The 27,521-nt window shown below is 37.6% G+C and overlaps 1 protein-coding gene across 3 annotated transcripts in view; it reads right to left on the bottom strand.

The window, feature by feature from the left end:
* Positions 1-1,153: 1,153 nt before the first annotated feature.
* Positions 1,154-27,521, bottom strand: part of Dsc3 (desmocollin 3) — a 49,905-nt gene continuing 23,537 nt past the window's right edge. For 2 of the 3 annotated variants that reach the window (XM_003474018.4, XM_063231810.1), the window contains exons 9-16: positions 27,182-27,367; positions 16,655-16,911; positions 16,406-16,548; positions 15,166-15,390; positions 12,801-13,025; positions 10,573-10,694; positions 6,436-6,693; positions 1,154-4,420 (exon numbers count right to left, since the gene is read on the bottom strand). In XM_003474018.4, coding sequence (XP_003474066.2) covers positions 4,223-4,420; positions 6,436-6,693; positions 10,573-10,694; positions 12,801-13,025; positions 15,166-15,390; positions 16,406-16,548; positions 16,655-16,911; positions 27,182-27,367 — 1,614 coding nt within the window. In that variant the 3' untranslated portion in view covers positions 1,154-4,222. Of the gene's footprint in view, positions 4,421-4,503; positions 4,547-6,435; positions 6,694-10,572; positions 10,695-12,800; positions 13,026-15,165; positions 15,391-16,405; positions 16,549-16,654; positions 16,912-27,181; positions 27,368-27,521 lie in introns of all 3 variants that reach the window. The other variant, XM_063231809.1, reaches the window with a different exon arrangement.

The raw sequence follows: 27,521 nt of genomic DNA, 5'->3' as shown, positions 1-27,521 counted from the left end.
TCTATACAACCAACTCTAATTCTATATAATATCTGAAAAGGAGTTCGGTTCTTTATCAAATTTGATATATTAATGTTCATTATAGAAAACAATACAGAAAACCTAAATCAATTATAATTCCATTGTCTGGAAAGAATCTGCTCAGGCTTTTTTGTTGTGTATAAGCACAAACATTTTTACCCTAAAAAGAAGCTACATGTTGTTTTATAGTAAAACCAATTTCATAATTTTACTGACTATATATCTAATACAATTAACTAGGTATATACAAGCTTTTATGTGCTTCAAACATATTAAGTAATTTAATCATCCCAACAACCCCATGAAGTTGAGGCAGATAAATAAACACCCCTTCTAGTCACAGAGTTGGGAATTGGCAGAGCTAGGATTTATGTCAAGCACTCTAGCTCTGGGGTCTGTTTCCAGCTTTTATGACCCCATAGTTAACCAGATCAATACTACTGCATGCTTGGAATCTATTCAGAGTTTTTCTGCTAAAAACAAAATTCCAGTGAATATTCTTGAAGCCAAACACATGAAAAAATGGTCATATTAAAACTCCCTGAAATTGAAATTGTGGTTCACTTTATATTAAAATTTAAGACATTTGACAGAACTAATAAATTTTTTTTTTAAGTACAGAGCTTTTACCTTAGGGGACACATTCCACACAGGGGGTAAAGCTTAATTGCAAAGCATATACTATAATATTTGATTGGATCATCTGATGATTAACATTTAGCCATCATCTGTCATGTAAGTAGCAGAACCAAAATTGGATTATTGCTCGTTTTCCATTTCTTATTTTTTATGTCCAACATTTTCCCTTAACTGGACTACACCTCAGATAAAACTCCAGTATTACTGTACTTCTGTAACATTCTGAACTTACAAACACCTTGTGACATTTTTCACACCAAATTACAATCCAATATAAAGGTACACACTAATAGATACTCGTTTGGAAAGCTGTGCCTCAAAACAGTGTATGTTTATGATGTCGACACTTCGAAAATGACCCACTCTCTAAAATATTCCTGCTACTAGGACAAAGGATCTTCTGGGGATTTCTAATTTCATGCTAGCTTAAATCAGTACCATGCAATGTGTATCTTATATTATTTAATCTTCAGACACAAGACAAGAAACCAAGTTGACATTATTTTATTTTATTCTATACGTATATTACTTTACATACAGTTTTTGCTTATGTTGACCTGCAAAGTAACTTCTTTTAGTGGAAAAATTAAAACATTACAAAACAAACCCTACCGCATTTTAAACACTTAACTACTTCTTTATAAATGTAAGAAAAAAAACTGTATATTTACATATAAAACCCAAGATCATTCACCAGGATAAAAAATTGAAAGCTTTGAAAAGACCTGTTCTTACACACTAAAATCATATAACTTTTACCTTATACATATGAGGAAAGAACAATACCACATGTTAAAATTATTAAAATTAGAAGAATTTCCAGGAAAATGAGTATAAATCTTAAAAAAAAAAACTCTATATTTCAGGAAAAATGAATAAACAAAATATGTGGAATCAAATCAGAATTTTACATACACATTTAATGGAAGACTGTCTTAGTGCCCAAAGTACTACAGAAAGAGAGATGCTTTCCTGAATACGCTTTGTATTCAGTTGAGGTCCACCCCGGTTAGACTCATCAAGCAGCCAGCCCTTTTCCTGATTCCGCACTCCAAATTAGGAGAGGCAGAGAGCAGGGGCTGGCTGGTACCTCATCCAAATCCAAGGACAGCTGCACTGCTTAAGAAAGGAAAGCCAACGCAGGGCCAGGCCTAGAAAGTAGGAAGCAGGGGCAACACCGCCCTCAGCACCACTCACATGGGCTTCCCTCCCTGCCCCTCAACACCTGGGTCTTCATGTTGCTCCCTGACTGTCCAAATACCCGCCCTGAGTGTGCCCTCTTCTAAAATGACAATTTGATCTCTCAGGCTCATCTTCTCATGTTTTAAATGACAGCTTGATGGCTTTCTTTCATGTATTTTAAATTCCTATTTCTTCTCTTAACTAAAATTCCTCATAACAAGGCAAATTGACAAAAATAATTAATTCACATTGCAGGATTTTTGAACATCTGGAATAAGCTGCCAACTAAGTGAACCGCTGCTGGGGGTCTTGTGACAATGCTGACAGAACAATGGAAGACAGAGGCCAAGGAGGCTGGCTTTCCTCGAATCAGGCAATGCCACTGTAAAATGGCATGAGAAGAGAGAAAGGCCGTTCTGCAGCTGTCAGCTTCTGATTGCAACACAAGGTGAGCAGGGTCCGTCTGCGGACTTTGTTCTAAGGACAGTCACCCCCCCCCCAATAGTTTCACTATAATTTGCCTCCCTGCCCCATGGAGCCTCCATATTAACTGAAAAGAAATGCCTACTTGGTTCTAAATAAAAAACATGTTCACAGATAGGAGAGAAAGAAAATGGCAATAGAGAATTTAATTTCAACAGATACAAGAGATTCTTTTTAAAGTGTTTTCAGTATTAGCTCCTAAGAAAGACACCTCATCTCTAGAAGTTGGCCCTCAGCAAGCAAGGATTCATACGTGTGATTTGTATGCCCCAGTTTGCTTCTAATTTGTAGATGCAGAAATATCTAAATAGCAAGGCAAATCTGTAATGGTTGATACATTGGGTCAACTTGAGAACTGAGAAGTTTAGAAGCTTAGCGAAGTGACTTAGCAAGAGAGCAGGGTCTTTCCACTGTAAACAGCCTGGGTCTGTGCAAGACGAGGACACAGAGATGGTGTGAGTGCTTATGTTTACCCAAAGGCAGGCAGTCTGCACATAAGGGAGGAAAAGAGGCTTGCTTCCCCATTTTGCTCTTGCTGGTTTTGCTTGTCTTCTGCTGCCTTGAACTGCCGCCCCTGTGCCATGCCGTCCTGCTTGGGAGCCAGCTGATTATGGACTGAAAGTTCCACAGCTGTGAGCTAAACAAACCTTTCCTTCCTTAATTTTGAGCCTCGGGTGCTTGGTCCCAGCAACAAGAGAAAAGTAATCAAGACATCCACTCATCTAGTTCTCTAGTTCTTTCCCATTTACAACAAGAGTGTAATTTGTTTCTGAGTGTAAACAAATGACACAAATGGACACGAACTACTTTCTGATAAGTTGAGTTATGACTCAGTACATAAGAACTAGGTACAAGAAGCTTCGTCTTTCCTAAACTCTGGATTTCTACTCTGGGATAAACCACATCCAGGCTTATTTTAAATCATTGCCATTTTCCTCTTTGTTTTCATTTCAAATGCTGCACTGATTAATGACTTTATACACTAACAGAGTAATTTTACAACTATACAATAAGGTTACATACACATTTATTTCCAGTCCTGTTCCTATAGAAACCTTGTTTTCAAAGTCAAATGAAGAATTTGATAGTGGAGTTGGCAGGTAAGGCTTGTATCAGTTTTTCAGAGCTGTGAAATGTTTTACTTAATTTTATCTCTTTCCTAAAACTGTCTTTGAATAATGGTACTTTCTTATCTGTGTTACAACTGGCACATGTTGTGAATATATCATAAAGAGATATTAGCATAGCTAAGCTATTTTCAGACTAGTATTTACTCAACATATTAGGAAAATATCTGTAAAGAAGAGCAGATCCTTTCTGGCCCCTAATTCCAGTCCTGTGGGATGCAATTTGCTAGTTGTATATTTTAACATTTTGACTTACTGTAAAAGATAAGCAAAAAATTTTAAAAACACAAATTCGTAAGTGGCATAATTATAAATTTAGACAAATATTCTCTATACACAGATGTTCCTCTACTTATGATGGGGTATGTCTCATTAAAGCAATCATAAACTTAAAATACTGGTTACTTGAAAACATTTAATAAAATCAACCTACTGAGCACCATAGCTTAGCCACACAGTACACCTTATGGTATAAATTATTTCCCCTCCCATTCCTGTGGCTGAGTGGGAGCTGTGGTTCCAACAGCTTTGCAAGATAATATTATACAGCACATCACTAGTTCAAGAAAAGACCCAGATTCAAAACTCAACGTATTTTCTCCTGAACATGCATCAATTTCAACCATTGGTAAAAACGAAAAATTGTAAGTCCACTAAGGGTTAAGTCAGAGGCCATCTGTATACAAGTTGTAACTGAATTTCACAATATCATTTTTAGAAACCTCTAGAACGACAGGTAAAGGACCTGTCTCATTATAACAGCTGTGGCATTATCTCTTGGTGCATGCTTCCGCTAAGGTAAGAAATTTGGGCTCCAAATTATTTAAAAAGTCAAGTCCGTCTTCTTCTTGCTTTTCACTGCAGCAGCCCACAGAGCCGGCTGGAGAGCCCCTGCCTTCGTAGCTGTAGGGAAGGACGTAGTCCTGCAGGGGCATGTGTTCCTCGTGCTGGTTACAAACGTGCAACTTCTGCAAAGCCATTTTTAAGACAGGATTGGATCATTGTTTCAAACAACTTCAACATATGAACATAAAATTTATTTTTTATTTACCTTTCATGTTTAATTTTTAACCAGTGTGTCCTCTAATGGGTTCCTACACACAAAAAATGCACATGATTGGTCTACATCACAACCATATCATAAAATCTGTGTTCAACTTCTAATCATCTATACAAATAAAATCTTATACAAATGTCATGGTTTTACACACATTTAAGTTATGAAATACTTATCTTTCAATTTTATAGCCAGAGGTCAGGCTCTTTCACTGCACAGTAGTTAGTATTTGAGCCTGGGTGGCAAATACCGCAGTTCGGAGCAAAAGTTCTGGCTCTACCAGCTAGATCTATGAATTCGGGCAAATCTCTACGCACCTGTAAGTATCTTTCTCCTCTAATTTAAAATGAGAATACTGATGGTAACTGTCTCATGGTGTTATTTTACAAATTAATGATGAAATAATAATGCATGAGAAAATAAACCTACTAAATGTACAAAAATGTTAACTAAAATCATTATTATATACAATTATAAGGATAATCACTATATTGGCTTCAGAATCAAGTTTACAAGACAGTCAAAACAAAAAAAGATAGATACATGCACAAAAAATGAACCACTGAAATTAAAAAATAATCAAAATAACCCACATTGCAAAATCTGAGCTTGTGTAATGAAGAAATCCAGCATTCAGTGTATCTATCTTCTTTGCTATCCGTCACTATCTTCTCTACCAACCTGTCAAGCTTCTGTGCCCCCTCCTTTGTGTGCCCATTCCTCTAAGCCAGAGCTCATCTGGTGGGCTTACATTATTAAGAGTCTTTCCTAATGCTGGACCAACCCTTCGCCAGCCACGACTCCCAGTGTTAGATGCGTACACTGAAGAACAAGCCTAAGAATATGTCTTAGGCTTAAGCTCCTTCCCAACCTGATCTTATGTGAATGCTGACTACCTAAAAACAGAAAAAGGATTAACACTTGAAGGTGACACAAAAGATGCTATGGACATAAAACAACCTACAGCCCTCTCACAGAATGCAGCCCAATGGCCATCTATCCAAGGATGGAGGTTCTCTGGCCCAGAATTTGCTACATTTGCGTTGCTTTCTCTGAAAAAAGGTAAAATTTTTACCAGCAAGAATATTCAGTCCAGTGGCTTTTTAATCCTAAATACACTTTTGAATCATCTAAGAAATTTTAGAAAAAAGCCAAATCAATTAAATTCTTTAAAGGTGAAGACAGTGCATTTTTAGAATCTGTCAAAAAGTTTTTTATGGGCCAAGAATTCCTTACTTCAATCCTTGTTTCTTTTGTGTCCTTGCTTTCTTTTAGATAAAAACACTTTATATTTGCATGGTGCTTTCAATGTTAAAAATATTTTATGTAATGATGACTTTAACCAGTTTTTGTATATTCCAAAATTACTAAGTAAATTTCAAACATTCCTTCTCCCAAAAGTTTTGAATGTGAGTTAATAATTCTACATCATATACATATACTATAACATCACTTACCATTCTCTTCATGTGAGTAAATAGATAAAATTATACTTTGTCAATTTGAATAAAAACCAGTGAAAAATAAGTATTTCACATAAGTCACATTAATCTTTATCCTAAAATTGTATTTCACAGAGAAAAACAGATTTGATTTGGGAAATTTATGATAGGAATAAACTAGATTTTTCTCACATTTTTCAATATGAGAAGACTTCAAGAAGTAAACAAACACCTAAAAATAAAACCACAATGATAGATATTGGAAATCTCTAATTTTATGGAGCTTTAGAAACTAAAGAAATAGAACAAAGGACATTAAATTATTTTAAATTAAATAATGTAATAAAATCAAATAACTTAAAAATTACTAAGGAAGAGAAGAAACTTGGGACAATATAGAAAAACAGATATACCGTGATTTCAATTTCCTACTGCTCTCAGTAGAATATTTAAATCTGAGAGTTAAACACCTAGGGAAACTCACTTCGCCGAGCCGCGGCTGGGTGAAATTGTGCCACTCGGAGTAGGTGTAGCGGCAGTTCTCGGTCTCCACGTGTCCTCCCCTGCAGGAATCCAGGGTGTGGTGGTGCCCGGCACTGTGGCAGGAGTCCAAGGTCTGCTGTCCTCCTTTCATCATTTCTATGGTCTCCTGCCCTCCATTTCTGACTCCCGATCCCACTGTGCCACAAAACCGTTGGTTACAGTTGTTGGCAGTCTGGGTTGTGAATCCATTGGCAGAACACTGCAACACAACACAACACAACACAACACAATATGGTTCATGTTGGGAGAAAATGGATTTCAGACAAAGTCACAAGAAGGCAACCAAGAGAAATCATCCATCCAACCTTTTACTCATCCTCTCACTTACTCGACAGACATTTATCAGCTTGGGATTCTGTACCAGATGCAAAACCACAGGGAAGCAAAGATGGACCCTGTGGCTCTAAGAAGCTCTCACTGCAACCAAGCAGAGAATCAGAATTCTTCTACAAAGGCGATTGCTCTGCTGTGTAAGTGAGCACTGAGAGGGAGAGAGAGCACAAAAAAGAGCAGTGAAATTTAAATCCAGAAAGGAGAAGTGGAACAGAAAACTCTGAGATAAGGAACTAAAGACCAGTGGAAATAGGAAGAGAAAACACAACATTTGCAGGAGGGTCAGCACGCAAAGGTAATTGGGTTATATCGAAGCTCCTGAACTTGGCTGAGTTCAGAATGCATACTACACAGAGCCGCATAGAGAGGAAAAGGAGAGAGGGAGAGGAGGAAGAAAGAAGGGAAAAAGAAGGAGAGAGGGAGAGAAAGGAATAGAAAGCTGGAGAGGCTATAAAAAGTGAGAGGAAAAAAATATATATATATTTATGTATATATTTTATCCTAAAGGTTATGCAGACTCAATAAAGAATTATACCTTATTATGGAGAGAAGTATATTTTTAGAAAATGTCATTCTAGTCACTTACGTGGAAAATAAACTAAGTGGAGACAAATTCATACCGCGGAGATCAGATGCGATCACCGAATTGCTCCTGGTGGGAAATGAGCCTAGGCAGAAGTCCTAACGACTGCAAGTAAGCGGACTCCTCGGAGAGCCCATGGGTGGCAAAGCAGAGAGTCAAGGAATAGCCTCGGTGTTCTACCCAGGAAATTAGATAAAAGGTAGAATTCAGTAAAGTAAGAAGAAAAATAGGGCTCGTGGGAGAGTAGAGGATAAGCAGTGCAGCTTGGGAGTGAGGGACTTGACACACATGTGTGCCTCCCTGGATGAATTCGTGAATAGTGCATTTGGAGATCAGAGGAGAGATCAGGCCGGAGACACAATTTTGGACTTCACTGACAGACAGACAGACAGCTGTTAGGGCCTCAGGCATAGATGAGCTATCCAGCCGAAACTGCAGGCCAGAAGAACAAAGAGCTACTGACACAAAGAAGATTCATGTTTTAAGGGGTAAACAAGAAAAATACAATGGTGACACGATTGATCTGGAGCAGCCACTGAGGTAACAGTGGGAACTAACCAGGTCCTGCAGATAGGATCTCGGTGGGCAGAGAATGGCCAATGGTGGGAGAAAAGAACGGAGCCTAGTCAGAGCTGGTTCAAATACAGTAAGTGCCCACTGCATTCCAGGAAAAAGCATCCCTTGCTGATCTTGTCAAAAATAATTTCCAAGATGAGGCTCGTGAACAGGGAGTAATGCTACAGAAAAATCAAATATAAGCTTTTCTTCCCAAATGTTCAGCTTGAAAGCAAAAGAAATATGCAGAGGGAACTAGAGTGGGTGAGAGCCAGGGAAAAGTTTTAAAATGCAAAGGATTTGATTAAATATTAACTCGACCCTGGGAGTTCACAACAGGCCCTGTCTGTCAGAATTTAGTTACAACATAACCTCAGCAGGTCTCCTAAGGATAAGCCACTGCAGTACCTCCTCCCAGGAACCTCCCACAGAATCAGAATTCCACTGTGCTGTCAATGTATGCTCCTCCTACTTAAGAGTTAGAAGAGTTTCTAACTAAAGTGGAAGATTGTCAAATTCAGATACTTCACTGAGCCCAAAATCTATCTACAAAAGGCATACATACTAGGTCAGTACTTAAGAAAAGAACAAATCAGAAAAGAAGACTAAAAAGTAGCCATGTGGTGGCAGTACTACCCTATATTTACTTAAGCGGTTGGTCCAGTAAAATTCAGCTACCAAGAAAAATAAATCACATTCCCAATTATTGAATTTCTTTGATGGTATTAGTTTATCATAATACATGTATATTCAGAGACATATTTCTAAGATAATCAAAGGAGAATTAAAAGTAAACTAAAACTGATGAGACAGGGACCAGAGGTTTAGTTCAGCGGTTCAAGTGCTTGCTTGGTAAGTGCAAGGTTCTGGGTTTGATCCCCAGTAAGAAAAAATAAATTAATTAAATTAAATAAAGTTTATATATTCACTAGGCAATTTTATCATAGTTTATTAAAACTTATGTAAAGGTATTTCCTGGTATAAATTAATATTTCTAAAAGCCTCTTTTGAAGTGTTCCTAACAGAGAACAAGTGAACATGCTGAAAAGACCAATAAATTCCATCAGCTCTAGCTTTAAATGGCAAAGAACCGATATTAGGTGAAGTTCATTCACCTGGTTTTCAGATGTAAAGTAGGAACTTCCTATAGGTCAGGGGTAGCAGGACTGGACTCATTTCGGATCTATTTTCTGATTATAGAGATAATCATAGCATTCTAGACGATAGCATAACAAGCACAGATGGCTATCATTTTGCACAGCAGAAAAGAGTCAGAAGAGATAAGTGGTAAATGTAAAATCATCTTCATGCTGAGATATAGAAAAGGAGAGATAAGTCATCCTTGTCCCTAGCCTCTGCTGCTTCAGCCATGGAGGCCATCTCATGCTTAAACTATTGGAAGGCGCTAAGGCTTCCCCTTCTCCATCCCTCCTCCGTCCCTGCTGTCCCTGCCCTCTTCTGACTCCATCACGTCGGCAGCTGCAGGATGCCCCGCAAGAACTGTGACTGACTCTCCCATACCCGAGAGTACATCCAGGACTCCCCTGGTTTGGGCGTGAGGGGGCCCTCTCCCCACCTTCTCATACATCATCTCCCCAACACCAGAGTTAATTCAAAGCCTCCCCTCAACCCAATTTCTTCCATTCCAAAGCAATTTATTCACTATTTGCTGAATGGCCCCTAAACTCAGTCATCATCTTTCTTATCCTTTAGGCTATTTTGCTCCACTTTAGCTATTCTTACCAATTCTTCACTTTCAGACTCTTCTTATTTTTAAAGCTATAAACTGTACCTCTTTCATTTTTCTTATAGAGAAAGCCGTAAGCCTTCCTCGTTTATCCAAACCTTGAGAGTATGCTTATATTTTATAAGTGTCTTTGAACTTTGATAGTGCTTTATTACACGGGTTTACCATCATACTGTTTATTTTTTCCATAAAAATGAATATTATTTCCCACAAAGATCTTAAAATATTTTTGAAGAGGGACACTCCTCTACTTTTCCCACAAAACAATAAGCACAGAGACAAGAGCCTCGGAGATCCTGAAATATTTTCTTTTTTTTTCTTTTTTTTTTTTTTGTCTTTTTCTTTTTAATCGGTACCGGGGATCAAACTCACAACCACACACTGGCAAGGCAGGCGCTTATGCTGCTGAGCTAAATCCCGAGCCCCCAAGATCCTGAAATATTTAACAAAAGAGAATGGCAGTAATTTTCCAAACTCTCACCCTTCAGTTACATACATATCTTTATTATCTTCCTAGTTATCTTGAAAACGTATAGCAAGCTTCATATTTCCTATTATAAATAGTCCAAGAGTTACATAAACAAATAATATCTGGAAACACACATTGTACAGAGCAGCCAAAAATTATTGTCCCAATACGTTTGCAAGGTCAGAAAACAAGTTTTAAGTAAGAATGCTAAAGAGCAGAAAAACCCATAATTATGCATTTGGTTTAAGCAACTTAAGGAAAGCTACTTTTTAAAAAATTTAAATACTGATGTGTCAAGTATTTATTTAACCCTGAACTTTTAAAAAAACTTCAGAAGTATGAGCTTTTAAAAATCTTAGGCAAGAGACATAGTCATCAAAAAATTACTCACCACTCTGTCATCTCCAGGTGCTTCTGTGTTTGATATAATTAAATTTTGCTGTGCTAAATCTTCAGGAAATTGTTTTCCTTTTCTAGCACTAACAACTCCGCAGACTAAAGTTAGCAGTACAGCTGGGTTTAAAAAAAAGAAAAAATATTTACGTTAGCATGGATGAAATAAAATAATTTTCCTTTATTTCTTATAATTAATCCAAGTGCTACAGGATAAAAACTAAGCCACTAAAGCATAGTTTCCTATGAATTACCTTGGCCTTGGTAAATTAGCAGTTTAGCTTAATTAACAGTTTAGGATAGATTTTAAAGTATGTATGTATATTTTTGTAATTTACCTCTCTGTTTAAGGAGCTGAAGTCTGCCCGTAATGTTAAAATATTTATAATCAGAATTAATTACTCTATTTAATAAATCACTGACATTTATATAAGATGAACATTTTTAAGAGATGTACTGATTCCCTGAAGGACGATTTGTCTATAAAGAAACATGACACAATAAGTTCTTTTCTCAGGTAGAGTTATCTCCAAGAGTGTTAATTAAACCTAGTTTGTCTCTCACCCCTTGAGAATGTTCATTCTATATCATAATTATGGTAGGTTAAAATATATAATAAAACCAACAATGGTAACAATTCTTTACAATATTCTATAAGACACTAAAGGATAAGTAAACCATGGCCCTAAATCCAGCCAACCATGTTTTGATAAAGCCCACGAGCTAACATTTTATATTTTCAAATGGCTGGAGAAAAAGCAGAAGAACAACAGTAATAATTGATGGCAGAAAATTTACATGAAATTCAAATTTTAGCATCCATTTCTAAAGTTGTACTGGAACATAGCTATGTCTTTCATTTTCCCATTTTCTATGGCTGTTTGCTTTTTTCAAGAGCCAATTTGATTGGCTTCAACAGAAACCACCCGGTCTGCAAAGCCTGAAATATATACTGTGTGGTCCTTTACAGAGAACGTGTGCTAACCTCCATCTACTCAATGTGCTACCTTCCTGGTTCCATTTTTTAGTCCACTGCCCCTGGCCACTACTATCCAGCTACACTGGTCTTGCCATTAGTCTTTGATCTCTTCGTCTGTGACCCCACCTTAGGACCTTTGCACTGACTTCCCCCTCTAACTGAAAGCTCTTGCTCCCAGGTATTTCACAAGGTGGCCTCTCTCACCTGTTCCAAAACTCATCAGAGATAGTTTTCTCATTTAGGCCTGACCTAGCCACCTATCAAAAATTGCAAACACTAGTCTCAACGTTCTCACACACTCTATAGCACATGAAAACTTAGTTATTTTGCTCTATTTTTCCCATCAAAGCATTTAAACTACTCATTTAATGTCAAAAGGCATATTTTTTGGTTTATCAATTTTCTTCTATGATAAACTCTAAACACATAGAGCAGTTTCTGGCAATTAGTTTTGTCTAACATATATTTATTTTGTTGAGATAATGGAAAATAATGGACACTTACTGGAAATTTATCATGCACTAATACAAGCACCTCACACACATTAACTGAATCCTGAGTACCTGCCTCATAGAGTAGACTACTAGAACTGTCCCCTTTTATGGAGGAAGAAAATGAAGTTCCCTTAAGTAACTTGCCCCAGTACTATGGCTTGCAGGTGATAAAGTATCTGGTTCCAGGGTTTTGCTCTTAATTATTACGCCTACCACAGAACAAAGCAAATCTGAGCCAGAGGGCTGGAGGGAAGCAGAGGCAGACAGAGACAAAGACAGAGAACCATTGGGAACCACACAAATGGCAAGAAGGAGGTTAATAATTCGGAATGAGCAATCTATATCCAAGATGGGACATTGTTATGATCTGAACATTTCCCACAAATCTGCGGCTGCAAAAGTGAAAAATAAATAAAAGTTGCTTTTTTAGTGGACTCTGACATGCAGGAGTTTTAACTTGCTCTGTTTTACCCTAAAAGGAGTAGCACTAAAATTAAAAATAAAAGCTATATTTAGGCAGATTCAGCACAGTCTAAGGAATTTTCATTAATTCTGTCCAGATACAAAACTTCTATCATGAGAAGGATCATGTTCCCTCCCATAGAAACAGTCAAACAGATCTCAGATTCCAAAGGAACTCACAAAGGGAATTCACACCTGATGTGCGCTTGAACAAGTTTACTTTTTAAAGATCTTTTCCTGACTCAACTCTTTTACTTCTCATCTTAACTCCAATTAAGGGAAAGGACTTACAAAGCAGCAGGGCTATGCCTAGTAATATGGCGAGGATGGCCCACTTGCCCAGCACCACGCCTGCGCTCCGTGCCATTGAGACACATTGACTCGGGTGACTGCAGTCACACAGGTTGACTCTCAACACTTTGGTGGCAGACTGGCCTCCTCTGTCTTTCACAGCAACAGGAACTGTGTATTCTTGAAGTTGGGCATTTTTCTGATATGACAGACGGGCAGCTGTATCTGAAACAAAATAATATATTTTTATTTTTAAAAGATCATTTATTCTTTTCCAGGTATGTATTTCATCTTGTCTACTTCATCTCAGCTTTAGAAAGCATTAGTCTCAAGGAATGGCTTGCTACAAGAAAATAATCACAAACGGAGGACTGTCTCCCACCCTTTAAACCACACACATTATGTTATCCATGTTGTTCCATACAACTCTAGAAATAAAGAGGCTTAAAGAAAGAATGTGGCACTGGAAATCCAGTAGCATTCCAGCAGTGTTTACTGTTCCTTTTCATACAGAAACTAACAAGGCTAAACTGGCTTTTGACAGACAGGTCACATATCTTTCTTCAGGACCAGTTCACATACACATAAGGATTTAACACCTACAGGTACACACAAAGCGTGTCTTCTATTAAAATTCTCTTATCCATTTAGCTTCTGGTATCTGTCCATTATCCTTATGGATAAGGAAATTTGTCAAAGCACCCAATAGGTTCTTTATGAGTAATGCCCTGCATTTGGAAATAATCTCAACACCAGAAAGCTAATTATATCACACAGGCTACTTGTAAAGCTTACAAAAAAAATCAGATCCACTGATATTGCAATACTTTGTTTTTATTAACTGTGATGTTAACTTTCCCCAATAGTCTTGCTACTTTATTTTGATGTCATTATTTTCAACTAACCAAATGTTCCACAGACTTTCAGTGGCAATTACAACCTCCTTGACTTTTTGTAATAGGCTCAATAAAATGACAAGGTAGCAACACACACATACTGCAAGTCATCTGGAATTTCTAAGCTGTGATTAAGTGCACTGTTAGGCTGGAAGAACTTCAAACAATTTTTGCTGTGCCTCATACCTGAAAGCCCCATAGAGGAATGCAAATCACTGCTTGGGTTCACTTGGGACCCTTCAGGACCATAAATGTCTCGGGTAAGATTTTAAGCGCCATTTCTCCTTCAAGAACACCAGCTGAGCCACAGCTGCCTGATTTATTCATAACAGTGCAGAACTCTCTCATTTTCCTTATCACTCAACGCTGCCTTCTTCATATTTTCTCCTGTCACCAACGTTACCTTCACACACATAAACCCACACACAGGATGGCCTTCCTTGCGGATTCTAAAACCAGGCCTGTTGTCTCCTGCAGGGCACAGGTCGGTCTTACCCTTGAGGTTATTTACCGAGAGATTCCACACTTCCTCCTACACAAACCCTCAATATTCCTACAGAAACTTGCTAAATTCTCATTGCACTAAGTTACTTTTTCTCTAATATGTCTTCTTCTACACATATCTTTTAAGCAAGTATTGATTAAACACTTTTTAAGCAGCATCTGCTGGCACTAAGCACTGGAAAGAGAAGAATTACAAATGTCCTGAGAAACGCCTGTGTTGGAGGAGAAAGCACACAGCTGGTTGTGCAGGATGAAGGGTACTAGGATACAGGCATCGAAAGGTCACTGCTAGTCCTTGTACTTCAAGAAAACTTCCCACAGGCTGAACAGCTGAGCTGGGGCTGTCTTACACATCTCTCTGTACATCTAAGGATCTGGACCGCTCCATAAACATTGCGAATGAATATCAAAATAAAATGTAAAAGGTATTCTAGGAAAAGGGGGCAGCATGCACAAAATTTTAACTGCATGAAGAGTATGACATTGTAAAAAAACCAAGGAGTGCAGTGCGGATAAAATGTAGAATATTACATCCCCCCAAAACTGCTATCAGAGGAAACTACCCAAGAAAGCTCCAATGCTAGACCCCTTTCCATATCCTACCATGGTCCTTTCCAGGACACAGAGCATGTTTTTCTCATACACGGGGGTTCCCCACTTCAAGAGCCTGTTTGCAGTACACTTAAATACACATCTGGTTTCTCTATATTTTACTGTTATGAGTTTTTTAAAAAAGACAAAAAATTTATCTTAATAAGTTCCCAATATTTAACAAAGATTTTTGCCTGAAGAAAAATTATGATTTCCTTCATTTTATTTATAACATAAATGCAGTCACCACTGGATATAAAAGATTAACGTCCCCAAATCAATCTTGCATTATATTTTGTGTATGTAAACAAGTAAATCTATTCTCTAGTTTTTCTGTTGTTTCAGAGCATGGATACCACTTTTTTATTGAATACCGTTAACTTTGCTGAGGGTCCATATTTTATTGACTTCTGGGGACGGGTTTGCCAAGCTGAAATGAAAGGGCGCTCCGTAGACAGGTCCGTCACGGTCAACAGCTGAAATGTCAGTGTACGCCATCTTCTGTTTGCAAATGACAATGCTATCTTGAAGTATTTCTGGTGCGTTGTCATTCACATCTTCAATGTTCACTGCAAGTGTTCCAGTGCATGATCTACCATCTAAGCAAAGAAAAGAACAGGTTTTCTAAATTTTTGTTTTATAGTCTCTTAGGTGAAACAATTGAAATCTGCATGATAGGTGAGCTTTCTTAAAAATAAACTGGTTATTGGAGCAAGGTGAGAAAGAATATGGATGAGTAAGATCTACAGATACTTAAAAGATGAATGCTGCTGGTGATATATCAGACATAAATCGCAACAAATCTTTTACCAAATGATAAACATAAATGCCCACGATGCAAACTCTCCATTCCCTTGGGGAGTGAAGTGGCTGTGGAAAAGTTATCCAATCCTACTGTGCATTGAAACCATTCAGGGAGATTGTTTAAATATGTGATGCCCAGGGTTTACAACCAGAGATTCTGATTCAATTACTCTAATGCAGTGTCCACGCACTGATACTCTTATTCTAGCATGAAGCCAAGGATGAGAAATGTAAGTTACTTTGTTGATGTTGTTGAAGTGCTGGGGATTGAACTCAGAGCTACATCTTTTAAAAAAACTCAAAATAAAAATAAGTAAATAAACAAAACGACTTTGCTAAATTGCCCATGCTGAACTCAAACTTTGATCCTTCTGCCTCAGCCTCCCAGAGTGATGGGATTACAAGCCTGTGCCGGCATGCCTGACTGAGTGACTTTAAGGAACAAAATTCAAGAAAAGAATCACCTAATAATTAGCTGAATTTTTTAAAGGCTCATTTAGAAAGAGGCACAGAGAGACCTGGAAGCATCTGATGAGACTATTTCATCCAGTCTTATATTTCTGTTTTATCTTTGCCCTTTACCAAAGAACTACAGAAGCACTTGAGGCCCTCCATGCTGGAAAAATAAAGATAAACAAGAGATAGCCCCTTGGTTGCCAATCACCTTGCTAGACGGTTAAGAAAGGGAGGAACAGAGTCCCTGTAGTTCCCAAGAGGTCCATACACATCACAAGAGTAAAATTCTGCTCAAAAATAGTGCCAATTTTTTCCCATCCCTTCATAAAATACCAGATTAAAACTTTTTTTTACCTTTGTCTATTGCCAGAACTGTGATATTATATAAGTCATATTGGGGAGCTGCAGCTTCTCTGTCCAGAATTTTGGAAAGCATGATTGATCCCGAAGTTTCATCGATTTTGATCCACTCTTTAGGATCATGCAATTTTTTGTATCTGTTAATAATAAAATACAAAGTAGTCTTTGGCATCATACTACATTTTAAAATGAGCAACTCCATTATGATAAGGACGTTATTATGTGATGATATCTTTTTTGTACCTTAGGTCATTGCTGTTTTTATTTTCGGGGTCATACGCCTTATACCCATTGAACTTGGACCCCACTGCTGAGTTTTCCTTAATCCGCACATACTGAGCCTCAGGGTTGCACTCAGGACCCTCATCCTGATCTCTCACTTGAACTGTAACCAAGGCGCGGTTCATGGATGTCACTCTGCTTACATCTCTAACAAATGGCGCTTCGTTGCTTACTCCAATTTCTAAGACCACCTGGCGATTTTCTTCATAATTCAGTGGCTTTAAAACAAAGGATAGGTACAACGTCAGTATAAAACCTATTTGACATTTCAAGCAGCAAGGAAATTTGTCAGTATGAAGAAGCTGGCATACAGCACAGTGACATTTCATCACTGATGATTTTATTCCTTACTAAAAATAAAGGCGATCCTTCACTACGAGGCCTTTAGCAAGAGTTGCCCCAAAACCTTCTGCAGATGGTTTTTCTAGAGTGATGGAAAAGAAATTCCTAAGATATCTTTTATTTCATTCTTACTAAGGAAAATTATCCTGAACAGGCTGGGTAAGCGTCACTTGACTTTCTATGGAAAGACAACTACTGAGTGTGACTTATGGCCTAAGCATTTCACTACTCTTGTAAAGTTAGATATTAGACTTCAAAGTGGAGAAAGTGCAGTGATTTTCTTTTCTGTCCAATAAAACAGACAGTCCAAGGTATCTGCTTTAATTATCCTCTAACATCTCTGTGAGCCATCTCATTTTAACTTTTTGTTTAATCAAAATCCATCCAAGGTCTCACTTCTTAGGAATCAACTAGGCCTTTTTGCTGGATCCTTTGTGAATTTGGTAAGTAAAACTTTTAGCCAATCTTGTTGCCTACTGTTATGAAAATCACATTTCCAACAATCTGCAAATGATACTTTATCCACAGTTTATCCAAGGAAACTCACAGTAGAGACTGAGAAATATGATGCGCTTAATGGTAACTATCTTTGGATAAACAGATCTGCTCTCCACAGTAAGAATGAATTCACTAACCCGCCCCATCTTTGTGGGGCAGATGTTACCATAACAAGCCTCATTTCACAAAACAAGAACCAATATATTTAATTATACTCAATTTTTGGCACAAAACTCAGCACTATTTCCACATACTGTAAGGCAGAAGGGTGTTTTCTGAGACTTTCTGCTTCTTGACACAAATGAAATCAAAGTGGATAAAACTGCCTTAAACCTGTCCTTAAATGTAGGTTTGAGAAAATCAAAATACAAATAATCATGAGTTCTTTAAGAAGTCAAGAGCATTTCTGACTCTCAAAATTACAAAATGTATGTGGATCTTTTTTTAAATTTTATTTAAGGAGAAAAAGAAAAAAAACAGAAAAAGGGAACAAGTTAAACAGAATTTCAATGAAAAAAAATAAACAGTAGGAAATCATATTGTCATCTTAGAAATAGTTGTTCAAGTTACAAAATTAAAGCATATAAAGTGGACGTTCAAACAGTGAGACTGCAAACAGTTCTGTTCAATGATCCAACAAAAACTCAGTAATATGGTTTTCTATCTTATACGCTTAAATATACATGCAGTTATATCCTTTAGAGCACTTTCTTTTCCTCTCTTTTTTAAAATGACAATTACACATTTTGAGTTTTATTACTCCCACAGTTCTTATTACTTTTTTTTGAATAGAATAAAACCAAATGTGACATAACAAAACAGAGTCAGTCAAACCAAAAGGATGGACGTAATACATGATGTAAAAACAGAATATAAGGTTATCAACAATGGATACCATAATGCCTCTTGCTATCTTAAAAAGAATTGCCTATATCATCAGTTATAATAAAATTGAACAAAACAGTAAAGAACAAAACCAATAAAACCAAAACACTGGATACATTACAGGACTTCAAAAGAAGATAATAGTCAAACCAGAATGGGCATCATAGTGAATCTTAATGTCTTCACAGTTATTGCCTATACTCTCAAACTTGGTACTATCAAGCAAAACAGAATAGAGGAAAACCAGTCAAAACAAGATGGTGAGAGCAATACAGGGTTTCAAATCAAGTTAATAGGAAATCAAAGTGGGTTACTATAATATATCCTATTTTTTATTTATTTTCCCTCAATTAAAAAGATAAAAATTAAAAAATAAATAATAGAAAAGGAGATTGAGATAAAAGAGGACATAACAACAAAACAGCATAGCTCATAACATAACCATTTAGCAAAATAGTATTTCACCACAAGATATCCCGACATAAAAGTAGTTACCATAGTGTCTCTTTCCTTGAAATCTTTGAGTATACTTCATATACTGTAGCATCAAACATATCAAGACAATGTAAAACCATTCAAGAGAATGACAGTATTACAGGGTATTTAGAACCAACTAACAGAAAATGAACAATGGTTTCTGTATAATCTCCTTGTCTATAAAAGTTTTTGTTTATATTCTCACATATAATAAAATCCAATAAGATACCACATGTTAAGACCGATGGAGACAGAAGAACAAAAGCTTAATGGAACTTCAAAACAAGATGATATTAAATCAGCACTAGCTATTATGATGTTTTGTTTTCTCCAAAATAGCTGTTCATACCATCCAACCTTCTCTGTCTCATTTTAGTTGAGCCCTTTTTCTGTCATTAGTTGTCAGTTTGTCTTCTTCATTTCGCTTTCTGTTCCATTCATTGTGGCCTCTCTGCCACTGTTTCTGGAATGTTGGTATTTTTCTCTCTTAGAATGTCCTGCAGTATTCTCTGTAGAGTTGAACTGGTGGTGGCAAATTCCCCTACTTCTTCTTTATCCTGGAAACACCTTGTTTCTCCATTAATTTGTAGGGACAGTTGTGCCAGATCTATCAATCTTGGCTGGAGGTTATTGTCTTTCAAAGCTTGGATTATTTCACCCCACACTCTTTGTGATTTGATGGTTTGTGCCGAGAAGTCTGCTGTAGTTCTGATGGATGTTCCCTTGTAAGTGATCTGTTTCTTGTCTCTGACAGCTCTTAATATTCTGTTCTTATATTGGATTTCTGGAATTTTTATTATTATATGCCTGGGTGTAGTTCTGTTTGGGTTGTAGGTGGCTGGGGTCCTGTATGCCTCATAGATCTGAGTATCTTTACCTTTTCCCATATTAGGGAAATTCTCCCTGATTTTTTCTGTGAATAGCCTTTGCAGTTCATTTGTTTGTATCCCTGCTTCTTCCTTTACATTCTTAATTCCTAAGTTATAGATCCTCTTATCATCTTCTAGCCTTTATATTGTTACTGCTTGTTTCCTTGTTATTTTTAAGAAGTTTTTTTCTTTCATTCTCCCACATTGCAAATCTGTCCTCCAGTTCAGACAATCTATCCTTAGTTTCTTTCAAGCTGTTATGCCAGCTTTCAATAGTTTCATTTCCTGGTAATCTCTTTGAACTTGCTTCATGTATTCTACGTTTTCTCTATTTTCTCCATCAAACAATTTCCCCCTTTTTTTTCCCGTTCTTCCATCCCACCATCTGTTTTTTCTTGGGAGGTGCTTAGCATTTCTTTAACTATTCTACTTATATCTTGCTTTACTTGGTTAAATACTTCACTTTTGAACTTGTCTATGAGGTCCCAGAACTATCACTTTATGTCTATTGGTGATGTGCCTGATATTGCATGTTTTCTGTCCTCATTCTCCTTTACATTTACCGTTCCTGGATAAGTGTTCTCAGGATTGGGGACTGAGGACCCTTTCTTGTTTCTCGCTCTTCCCATACTTTTTGTTCCTTCCATACAAGCGTATATAGGAGACCCAGTTTCTTTCTTTGTCAGTTACAGTTTGTTTGAATCGCATCAGATAGGTATTCCCACCCACTGCAGTGTACTAGGGAGGCACAGACCTGGGCGGCCTATGCTGGGTGCGTCCCTCCAGGTCAGTCAAACTGCTGAAGGCTTCACTGCCTTAGGGTGCACTGCCAGGTGCAGGGACCTGGTTTGGGCTAGCCTACTGGGTCTCAGTCCATGGCATCACCCAGGTCAAGCACTCCCCACCAATCCTGCTTGAGAGGGGAATATGTGACTGAAGTTACTGCAGCAACCTGTCCCGGCTAGTCTGCCTGTTCCCAGAATGTCCTCTGTTGGAGCCTCCTAGTTTATGGAAGGGTCCCCATTCTTCTCACTCACCGCAGGTCAATGCAGGGCTCCCTGCCAGCTCTGCTCTCAATTCGGTACACCAATTCCTGCTCTCAGAGCTTTCGCATCTCTATCCCTGCTGTGCCAATTCAGATGCAGCAGTGGCGGCAGGAAATTCAAACCACAGTTTCCAGAAGCGCGGGTTCCAGCTTCAGCACTGAGACTTCAGCTGTTCCAGTTGTAGCACCAGGATTGCATTTCCAGTTAGTTCCTCTCCACTTCGTTCATTCCTGGGTCGGCAGGGTATATTTCCACCTGCTTAGAACTCCCCACACCGCACCATTCCTCAAATCTAAGCTGGCTGTTGCAGAGAGCCCCCATAGCTGCTGTTACCTATCTGCCATGTTCTCCCGGAAGTCTTCACTTAGGTCTCTTGTGGGTGGTACCATTGAGGAGTATCTGGCTTAGTGCTTCTCAACTCTGGCTACACACAGGAATCACCTGGAGAAGTCTATCACAAAGGAGCAGGAAGGAATCAAAGGACCAAAAGGAATCTGGACCTTTTTATTTTTATGACTATCCCAGAAACTGGAGCATCAAGAAGAAACAAGTATTAATATCTGTTTATTTGATGCTCATGAACATTTCCAATTACATGTGTTGGTAACCATGAAGAGCGGAAGGCCAAGGGTTGGCCAGATGGAAACACAGGGTACAACTGCAGTCGTGGAGAGGACACAGCTGTGAGATTCAGGTGAACTTATAAGAGGCTTAGTTTCTTTGTATGGTTTTTCAAGAGTTAAAGTAAATACTGCCAAAGTTGATTAAAACTCTTAAACCATCAGAAATCTGATAAAATGAAATACCAATGACTGATGAATGGATGCAAATTCTTCTTCACTTCAAGGTAAATGTTTGTTTCATTCCCTTGAAAATACTACTCAGAGATCCCCATACCTGCATTGAGCCATTTACAACTCCCTGGAAGGTGTCCCGTCAGAGAGGTGGACCTGAGGGCTGCAAATGACCAAGAACAGTGGCCTCTCTCAGGCCTATAGGCACCACGGCTGCGACCAAAAACTGAGATGAAAAGATTATTTAGGACTCAGCTAACGGCCCCATCATCTAACTTTATGGTTACAGAAAATTTAATTTGTTATGAAAAAGTGTAACACTAGTCCCAAGAGTATTGTATCTCTTTTTAAAAATGAAGTAATAGCTTACCAAGTACTTTCACTTTTATTATACGTGAAGAGCTACTAGGGAGGGAGACAGAAGTATTCCCATCTTACAGACAATAGAAGCCAACCTTCCAAGGTCACATGGCTCAGTGAAGCAATTTAACACAGTACTTAAAAACATATCCTTGGAATCAAAGAGACACACATTCAAATACTTTCTGCACTGGATTCTCACTGTGTGGTTTATAAACACTTGCTTATCACCCTGAAAATCTTCTGTACAATTTTATAACAATGAGACAGCACTGTAATTATACAGTAAGTTTTTTACACCATAGTTCTTAGTAGTCTTTCAAGCTGTCACATAAGGACTCAGTGATGTTAGTTAAAAACCAAACTGACCCAACAATAAGAGACACCAACTAACTAGACAGTATCTACAAGCTTTACTCATCAGCTAAAAGAAATACAATGGAACAATTCTTGATTTAGCTTACTCATCATTTAATCCTTCAGGGTATACAAGAAGGAGCAGAGTGAACTCTTCTCCTGACCATGATTCTGACAGATAGTGAATGGCAGGATACCAAAAGAGTAGAATTCCTTTAGTCAGCACAATGCACTGTTCTCTTACCAGACAGACTCTAGTCACTGTTGGGTACATAGCCTATCTGTTACAAAGGTGAATTCTGTATTTGATTTTAAAACAAGATGCCATATTGAGGTTTAAAAGTATTTAACTACTAAATCAGAAATATTTTCTGAGGAAAAGAATAGGACACCTCCAAAGACCTGTGCAAAGAAGCGATGTGACAACTTCAGGTTTTCTAAGGTTTGGCATTAAATATGGAAAGGAAGATAATGCATGGCAAATGTATGCTGTATTATCAAAATCCTTATATATAATATGAGTGACTTAGAAAAAGTAAGATTAAGCCTTGAAAAGTAGAAGTAACTTAAAGTTTAATAAGAGAAGAGCCCTTTGTGCCGATGAAGCCCTTGCTTTATCCATCCATATAAGCTAGTTACCGGAAGAAGGGAAAGGGAACCAAGGGTACCAAGTGGGAAGAACAGCACAGGTTCCGTGCCAGGAGGTGGGGTTGGTCCACTGGATGAACAGAGATGTCCGTCATGGACAGTTAGGCAACTGCCTGAACATGTGTGTAGAGTGGAGGAGGGCAAGTCACCCATTAGCTAAATCAGTTTGGCCCATTACATCATTTTCACTCAGCTGGCTGTCATAAAGATCAAATAAATCTTTTAATTCAGTGGTTTTGGAGTATTTGCATACTGTTTCAAAACATGAACAGATTAAGGGAAAATAAAAAAAATATTTTCTTTGCGACAGGGTCTCACTGTGCAGTTCAGGCTGGCCTAGGGCTCACTTTGTAGCCCAAGTGGGTCTCGAACTTGCAACCAGGCTCCTGCCTCAGCCTCCCAAGTGCTGGGATTATAGGCATGCACCACCATGCCAGGTGGAAATAAATTATTTTTATGAAGCAAGCATGAAATTGCTATTAAAATTTAACAGCAGGGATCAGGGATTTAGTTCAGTGCTGTAAGTGCCTGCCCCGCAAGCACGAGGTCATGAGTTCAATCCCTGGTACCAAAAAAAAAAAAAAAAAAAAAAAAAAAAAAAAAATTAACAGCAATGGTACAAAAGAAGAAATTAATAGACAAATCTCCTTTGTGGATATAGATGTAAACCTTAGACATAAATCAAAAAACACTCAAAAGGAAATAGCATTAAAATATAAATCTACCACATAAAAATAGTTATGTTCTTGACAAAGCAATTCCCTTCTAGAATCTGTCATACATTTAAATTGTGTATTGTAAAATAGTGCATATGCATGGTTATTCATTATAGCATATTTTTCAGGTTAGAATTTTTACAAAAAAATTTAAATTTTCTTGAGATGGCCTAAATTTTCATTTATATAGAAATGATTAAGAATATTTTATCTGCATACCATAAGTATTATACTACATAGCTATGAAAATGAGAAAATCTTTACATCTATTATGTAATAAGATTAAAAATAAGAAATAAAATGTTGGGCCAGGAATATAACTCAATGGCACAAATGCCTGCCTGGCAAGTGCAAGGTCCAGAGTTTGATTCCTGGTACTAAAGAGAGAGAGAAAGAGAGAGACAGAGAAAGCGAGCTATTGAGTGAGATATAACCTAATAATAGGGTCTAAATGTCCAAAGACATGTACAGGTTAAAAAATGATAGGTCCATACTGTAAAATACTGCAGATGTACATGTAATAATCTTAGAGATATATTAAATGAAGACAGTATAACTGTTCAAAAAAATAAGCATGGTAAAAACTACTTAAGCACATTTTTATATACATGAAATTCTTTGGAAATGAGAAAATGATAACATTTATTGATTCTTCCCAGAAAAACTGAGTGTTTTGAGGACCAGGGTGGAGGTGAGACTTTTTACTACATAGCTTTGAACTTCGCCAGCTACCTTTTCCTCACTAGGACGAATACCTGACATCCACAACATAAAGGAGAGATTTGTCCTGGCTCATGTTTTCAGTTGATGGTTGCCAGTTCCAAGACAGAAATGGCATGGTGGGGGGTTGAGGGAGAGGAAGAGTGTTCACATCGGTGGTCATCAAGCAGAGCAGAGAAAGGACGAGCCAGGCAGAGATCTGTGGCCTTCCACATCACACCCCCTGTGACTCACCTCTTCCAACCAGTAGTCTAACACAGTCAGTCACAGCACCCTCCCTGTGTTCCAATCCAAAAATCCACTTCCAAAAATCCTGTCTCTGAGTGCATGAGAGTTTAGAGGGACATCCTAGAACTAAACCATTAACAGGTGGCTAAGGTAAACTTTAAATTAAAAATAAGTAACACATTTATTGATAAATTAAACAATAATCTATTGAAATTGAAACAATCAAGCGAGAGAGAGGTTAAACATTGGACATGATATCTGGCATTCAATAAATAACAAATGTTTGCCATTACTGTGTTTTGCTGTTGTTTTGTGGTACTTGGGATTATACTGGAGCCTTTAAACTAAGCTACATCCCCAACTCTATTTATTTTATTTTGACACAGTATCTCACTAGCTTGCTGGAATTATAGACCTGGGCCATCATGTCGGGCCCCATTAACGTTCATGTTGATTGAATATCCCAGGATGAACATGAAAGTATAATTGAACTCTATGATAAGAGGCAGCAAATAAACACCATGAGATACTGAATATGAACTGCTGTCTGTGATTAATGGGACATGGGGTGATGTAAGGGAAAGATAGCTGACTATGACCACAGGTTAGATTTGCATTCCAGGGTAAATAATGTAGTAATATGCTTTATTCTGGATAAATGATATACCGCCATCAGTCTTAAGTCCTAGGCTGGTGATTGCTGTTGTTATTATTGGGGTCATTATAAATTGGGGATAATGATACTTTATCCTAAGACGTGACAACTATGGCTACAATTATAGCTCAGTGGTGGGGCTCTCACCTAGCATAAATGAGACACAGAGTTTAGCACCACAAAACAGGAGGAGTGCTCTGTGTGTGTGTGTATCTATGTGTACGTGTCTGTGTGTCTGTGTGTCTGCGTGTGTGATGTGGTACTAGATAAGCTCTCTGTCATTCAGCTACAATTTCAGCCTCAAAATTTTAAACATAAGGAAACTATACAATGTTTTAAAATAGTGAAAATAAATGTATGTAGGTTTTACTGGAGAGAAAAATTCTGTATTTTTGTATCTTTCACAAATAAAATCAGATACACTAAACCAGACAGAAAGCAGGAAACCATATGCTAATTGTTATCCAAAGATTCAGCTCTTCAGGTTCAGGGTTTTTTCTGAAGCTACAGAGGTCATTTGATGGACAGCAGGCATTGCCAGTTCAGGAGTGCAGGAGAGACAGAGCAACGCAGCGCGAGTATCAAGAACGGAAATTGACAGATAAATACCCGAAGTGTCTATCTTTGAAGAGATAATGCTACATGGCCCCTGCAATAACTGAACAACCAATATGTCACACATGGTTGGCTTTTCATCCTTTTTTGTCTTACTTCCCAATTTTTACTCTGGCCTCTTGTATCTACTCTCCTAAATATCTGCTACACTGAGGTCCTTCCCTTGGGCTTGATTTTGTGGAGAGCTGGAATGGAGAGTGGACCAATAAAGACAGACTATAATCAGTACTATTCCCTTTCCTCTAACTCTCAGTAATAAAGCTCTGCCTCGCCTTCCCTCTGACTTCCCCCAAGTCCCTTTTCTCCTTTCCCTTCCCCTCCTCCTCCTCTTCTTTTCTCCTTCGTAGCTAGTATTTAGTGTACAATTCAAGCAGGTCACATTATAGGATACTGAAATAGATAGACATTTGATACAGAGATTTCTATATTTAACTATAAACATCTGAATGGAATGTGAAAAGCCTCACTTTTAATCTCTGAAAACTTTACAAAAGGGGAAATCACAAATAGGCCGAGGTACCAAAGATGCCACTATATTATCACTGACAGATAATTCTCTTTTATTCCATGAATGAACACTATGCTTGCCCACAGGACAATATTATTTTTTGTTCTGGTTTAGAAATATAAAATCAAAGGTCCTCCTCAAATATCATCCTTCCCTCGTAGCCTGAAGCCTAGGATGTAACAATGCAACCATATTTAGTATACAGAACAAAGAATGAATTTATTCACTGCTGTCTGACATAATACCATTTCATCCTCAAAATTATCTTTAGAAGGAACCAATACAACCAAGTACATACACTGAAGAGAACAAGAAAAGTATGGAGTCCTCAACTATATCATGTAAGGATTAAAGGAAATGGAGAATACATCCTAGAAAATGTAGTCTCAAAAGAACTGTATCTTTTCTACATAAGCAGTACCAGTAGAATCAGGGCAAAAAAAAACACAAAATATAAGGAGAATAACCTGTATAACAGCAGAAGCAAGAACCTCTAAGAATCAGAACTTCCCATATGAAATAAGGTGCCAAGGGAAATATAGGCATATAAGTAAGAATGCTGTGGGGATAAAAACAATGTGCAAGCATCACTAGAAGAACAGGAACTCATAAAATCACAGATGGGCATTAGACGGGAACAGAGTCAATAGGTTTTACATTCTCTTTCAACTTGTAGTGTGCATGATCTGAAATCAATTCATTAAATCATCAGATGATGAAAATATGTTGTTACTAAATTATTATTATTATTATTGTTCATTCTTACTTACCTTCACAACACGCAGAATACCTTCATTAGTTACGTGGTCTGTAATAATTTCGAAGTATCCATTTTCATTTCCCTTTAAGATGGTAAAATTGGCCCTCCAATTGGCAGTGTTGATTAAATCCTTATCTTCTATAGGAATTCGTAAGATTTGCACATTATATGCATTTTCCTCCACTGACGTTTCATACTTAATGAAAAGAAACTCATTAATAATTGCCTTTACAAAGAAAGCTTTTCTAAATCCAGTAAAATGTTTCTTTCACTCCAAAAGTACTTTGTCTTATAGTTTTCACGTAAATTATTTTAAAATCATGAATCACAAATAGTGTTGCGTCCTTTTT

This window comes from Cavia porcellus, unplaced genomic scaffold (assembly GCF_034190915.1).
Source record: "Cavia porcellus strain 051 isolate PalLab524CR breed Dunkin Hartley unplaced genomic scaffold, mCavPor4.1 scaffold_20, whole genome shotgun sequence".
NCBI classification, from domain to species: Eukaryota; Metazoa; Chordata; class Mammalia; order Rodentia; family Caviidae; genus Cavia; species Cavia porcellus.
Note: the sequence above shows the minus strand (reverse complement) of the source record. Positions and strands in the feature narration are given on the sequence as shown.